At 40.4% G+C, this 5,550-nt stretch overlaps 1 protein-coding gene across 2 annotated transcripts in view; it reads right to left on the reverse strand.

Moving 5' to 3' along the window:
- Positions 1-2,069: 2,069 nt before the first annotated feature.
- Positions 2,070-5,550, reverse strand: part of igsf5b (immunoglobulin superfamily, member 5b) — a 42,918-nt gene continuing 39,437 nt past the window's right edge. Inside the window, exons 8-9 of one of the 2 annotated variants that reach the window (XM_063204950.1) lie at positions 4,540-4,625; positions 2,070-2,394 (exon numbers count right to left, since the gene is read on the reverse strand). In XM_063204950.1, the coding sequence (XP_063061020.1) occupies positions 2,335-2,394; positions 4,540-4,625 (146 nt within the window). In that variant the 3' untranslated portion in view covers positions 2,070-2,334. Of the gene's footprint in view, positions 2,395-4,539; positions 4,626-5,550 lie in introns of those variants that run through there. The other variant, XR_010035802.1, reaches the window with a different exon arrangement.

Below are 5,550 nucleotides of genomic sequence, written 5' to 3' on the forward strand. Positions count from 1 at the left end.
TTCTATATTTTTAGACAACACTATTGTTGGGTTGGTTTACATTTATGTACTTGATAATACAAATAAATAGTTATATTACATAAATAAAATAAAAATATATGCAATTTTGATAGCTTTATATTAAATAAAAATGATTAAAGATTATTTTCTGAAATGGCACTTAGTGGGTTTTGCATCTGAACTCTTCAAATATAGAACTGTAAAGCAAAATGAATTTGAATCAATATACTGATAATATATACAGTAAACTGCACTTACTCTCTTATGAAATTATAGGGAAATATTGTAATTTTTCGTGGAGCGGTATTATAAAGGGCACATGAGGCATAAAGTATGCATCTATTGTTAGATTGCATGCCTGTTTTCTCTTTGAAATGTTATTCCCCTCTACTGCCTTTGATTAGAGAGAGTCAATATTTACCTGTGAGCAATTTACCAATTCAGATCATATTTATAGACAAAAATGCTATGAAATTATACAGCATAACACATTTTGATAGCTTGGTAAATCATTTGCATGTCATGACCTGAGGCCTAAATGTATTGGGGGGGTGAGATAATTTCATGTATTCTGTGACAAAGCTTTTTGAGTGATGACAAAAGCAATTGATAACATACGAAAAAAACTGAGAATTCAAGTTCAAATTTTATTTAGCCATATCAACAGTATAAAATACAGCTGTTAGTACTGTAATGTTATTTGGTGTGCTCACACAACAATACAACTAAAGACACAAAGCTGTGTGTGTGTGTGTGGTATGAAAGAAACAGGGTACATAAATAAACAAACAGGGAATGGCATACAAAAACTTTGGAGACATTGAAAAGTGCAATGGAATAATCAAAGTGCATGGGATGTACAAAGTAGCATTGTGCAAAGTAAACAAGGGAGATATCCTCCTGACTACCAGCAGTTCATTTTTGTCCTCTCTAGAGGACATTTGTAAACCGCAATATCTCCCACCCCATACACACTACTGTGCTGGTCTTTGAAGAGGACATTCAGAGCTTTCCAATGATACCATGTGTGTAGGGGTGGGGTTTTGGGAACTTTCTATTTCTTTGCAAGGAAAATGGTGTCCATTAAAAATAGGCCGCTTTTGGCTAAAGGGAAAGTAAATGCATAATACTTAAAAGTGGGAAATTATTGTCTTAAAACATCATCTTTATATGTTATTTCAATCTCTTCAGAGCACAATTAAACCATTTCTAAATTAATGTAACATTATTTAATTCCCATATTTAGGCATTAAAGAAATGTCCTCTAAAATGGACATTGGTAGTGACATCTTCCATTTTGTTAGTATTTTTCTAGTCAGAAAGTCAGTATCAGAATCAGAAGGAGAGACACTTTACAGCACATTATTGATAAATAATCCTAGATGTGATGTTTGAGGAAGATGCTGAAGGTTCAGAGACCTCTTAGGATTCATTTCAAGCAGGAAAAGTAGAATCAGAATAAGCAGAACTTTTCCTATTGATGCATTTGTCGCCCCATGTGGAGCATGACTCTGATGTGTGTCTGAACTTTGCAGGACAATATTTCAACCAAAAATTAAATTAAGACTAAATTAATCCTATAGACATGAACACATGTTTGTTCCAGAGATAATAACCCATATTTCACACATCAGAACTATAAAATTAGTCAACTCTGGTGAAAGTTCTCAGTTGAGGGACCACATGTCATTCAAGCTTCTACTGCAAGTCCAGTTGCTTAAAACAAAATTGCTTTGACTTGAGATGACCTGCATGAATGATAATGGTCACAGACACATCCAGTTTCCACCTCAAACCAATAAAACACTCATTGTAAACTCATAAATGCTCAAATTTACTAATTATTAAACTGATTGTTATGCTTTTTCATCCAGATTGATTGATAGCAATTAAGGTACATTTTCAATGTACGGCCTTCCAATGTCCACTGTAATGGACACATTAAATATTTAAAATGAAAAATAAAAATTCGAAAAAAATGTTGTCAATCTCATTTTTTGCCTTCAAACAATTGGGGGAGTGAAAAAAACAAAGATTTTAAAACTTTTTTTCCCCTGGTAGTCAGGAGGATATGAAGGCCAGATAGTGGAGTAGCTGTAAAGTGCTAGTGCATATTTAAGTGGTGGATGGCTTGTGGATAAGTACTGTCCCTAGAGTATGTGGTGCTGCATTGGATACTGCGGTACCTTTTCCCTGAAGGCAAGAGTATGAATAGGTGGTGTGTTGGGTGTATAGGGTCAGAGGTGATTTTTTTGGCTTTCCTGGCAAGTCTGGTGTTGTAGTGTAAGGCTATGGTGGGAAGACTGTGGCCAATGATCTTGGAGGCCATGCGTATCAACCTCTCCAGATGTTGTACACAACCATGGCGTGGTGGACGAAAGCATTTGCTATATGCTGGAAACAATGAGAAACTGATTTTATAATGTGCACAGGTTCGCAACACCAGGAACTGACAATTGAACAGAAACTTTTGAGAATTATTATTCTGTTGTGGGAAATGTACAAAACCAAGCGAGAAAAACTGTTGGTTGCTCCCCCAGCCCTCTGCGTGTGCATCTGCGCGTGCATCCATGCGTGTGTATGTTTGTTTGAGATTTACTGTAATGGACAACATATACTTAGGAGCTAGACAATATCTGTGCATGACTCTGAGTGCAGGAAGGCTAAGCTTGTGTTGCCACTGTAGCTCGAGACAACGATGGAGGGTGTTGAGGTGGTGCAAGGGTTTAGGGATGGGTGGAGGGATGGGGTTGACTGGCTAGCTTAGCTCTATGCTGACAAGCCGTCAGGGAGGGACAAAGGGGTCTGTTGTCCCAGGCCCAGAGACAGATGGGGCCCATAATTATTAGGTCTGTGTATTAGGTATGTATTGGGTGGGGGCCCTTTCGGGTGACAATGTCCTGGGCCCAGCCAAAGCTGCCAGTGGCCCTGGCTCTGGCTCTGGAATATCCCACCCACCATTACCACCACCAATAATACCACCAACAGTCGCCCAGAGACCACTAGAAAACACACACGCATCTACGCACAAATCAATAAGCCTTTGGGTCGATACCAAGAGTCCATTCCTCTCCCCTTTTTCTGGTTCTTTTGGGGGTTTTGGTCTGGAAAGAGGCGATATCTCAGAATGAAGGAGCATCGTACATAGCTGTGGTATAGTCTCGCCGGCCTGCCTAGTGCGTTGTCTAATAACTCAAGCCTCCCCGGGGACCATTAGCACTGATTAGCTTAACCCCTTTTACCACCCCTCTCCAATCAAACACTTTCTAATGATCTCATGATAAAATGATAAATGGATTGACTTGACCTGACTGCGGGACTACAATCTTTTTTTCACCCTCTAGCATTCTTCTGCTACAAACTTCTTCACATGGATCACTGAAGAAAAAGGAGTGAAAATGTAGATCTATCTATCCATCTTTTTACACGTTGAGAGTTAGGAGTTGCTTTTGGATTGATCTAGCAGCGTGTGGAAATGAATAATTGCTAGCAGTCAAACTGTGCCGCCCTCAGCACGTCTCATTAGCCGGGGCCGCAGCCGATCTCACATTCATGAATAAAGACGCAGACAGTTGAATGCTAACGACTGGCACCTCAGAAGCACTTGAACCCCGCAGCACGTTGTTGAGGTGCGTGCTAACAAGGGGCCAGAGGACAGACAGAGAGCAACAGGAGCAGAATGGATCATCTGTCTGTCTGTCTGTCTGTGGATGGTGGCCTGGAAGAACATTACACTAAGGCGAAATAAAAGGTCAGATTGGCAGAGGTTTCTCTCAACCAGGTTTTTTCCTCTCTCTACCAAAATAAAGTAACTGTTATAACTGAATTTTTTTTTATTTTTTTTTTAAATCTCTTATCAGTGAAACACAAGAGGATCGGTCATGTTTAATTTTTTTAATTTATTTTTGTATGAGGACCGGAGTGACTCCCACTGCCCTCTCCGTCTCTCAGACAATCCAAACCCGACATTTCTCTAGAGACCAATACCCTGTCCCCATAACTACATAGATTTTGATAAAAACCCTAACCCTAAGCCTAACCTTAACCCTAAATTGCTTATTTGAAATGTTTCATTACACAACTAATAATATAATAATGCCAAAAACATGTAGGCTAGCCAACCGAATACATCATTCCGGTTCAAACCAAATGACGTAAGATGTAAGTACAACTCCCGGGCCGACCGGGCATGAAACTAGTGAGCCCCATTGTTTTCTGTACTGGAGCACTTACTTCCTGCAATCTGGATTCTTATTGCCACAGAGCAGTGTTTCTCAACCTTTTTTGAACAAATGCTCCCTTGACCTCATCATAAGCCAACCAACTTCTCACTTAGTATTAAAAAATAAAATTGAGTAATGCACCCCAATGGCATCTAAGCACCGACACCTCTCAGCTGTATCCTTCTCAACACCGGCATAGGGCTCCCCAACACCCCTTGGGGGGCTGTAGAGCCCCCATTGTGAAACTACCACAGAGGCGGCTGTGTTTTGACGAGATAGCATGTGTTGTGCAGGGATGGCGAGCGGAGGCACTCACCTGGGCAGGTGGAGGACGCACCTCCACTGTGCTGGCACTGTTCCTACGACTCGCCGTGCTCACACTGAAGTCAGTGTCGATGAAGCCTGCCGTGGGCGCAAACAAACACACACACAAAACAACACACACACACAGGCAGGCAGTCAAACAAACAAACGAGAAGGTCATAATGATGCAATTCAGTGTTTTACAATGCAATCCAAGCAAGCGTGCCTGAAATGGATCTCCATGAATTAGGGTCTGTTAGCCAGCCAGTTCTGGTATAGCCACTAGGTAATGCGCACGGTCATCCCTACATGATAATGTGTTGCATTATGCACTGTCTACCAGGGAGTAGGCTATGTCAAGAACCTGGCTAAGTAGTAATTCAGGTAAAGTTAACCTTGAGGTAGTCATAAATCATCTAATACAGGAGCCTGGAGTCCTTGTTTTCTTAACTAAATGACAGCTGTGGGCTATCTATAAGCAGATTTACCACTTCATGCAGGTTAACCTAGCCAGGCTTATCACTTAACTATGGTCATGATACATGCCCAGGCTGCTACTCAAAGAGGCTGGTTCATTAGTACACCACGTTAGGTTAACCTTGAGGTACTGGTAAATCAGCTAATAGAAGAGCATGAAGCTTTTATTTCCGTTGCCCCATAATGCACACCGTTCCACCAGTGAAACGCTGTAATAGTCATCAAAATGTTAACTACCATAGTACTACACTACTATGACATAACACAGGGACTTACTATGACTTGGTCATTGCCATTCTGGTAACAGCAAATGTATAATGCCGTGTCTTAATGGGTTAAGTAAATTACATTTTTGAGTGTAACTTTGTGAAGCAACTTTGAGAGTCATGAAAAGGGCTATATAAAACCTATGTATTATTATTATTATTTATAACATCTGCACACTACTTATTGTTAGGTTTACCTCGTGCTTTACAGGTAGGTTAACTTAGCCAAGTTTATCAAAATGAACCATGTTCCTGGAATAACTGCCCCAGAAGAAGCCAAG

This window comes from Engraulis encrasicolus, chromosome 8, assembly GCF_034702125.1.
Source record: "Engraulis encrasicolus isolate BLACKSEA-1 chromosome 8, IST_EnEncr_1.0, whole genome shotgun sequence".
Lineage (NCBI taxonomy): Eukaryota > Metazoa > Chordata > Actinopteri > Clupeiformes > Engraulidae > Engraulis > Engraulis encrasicolus.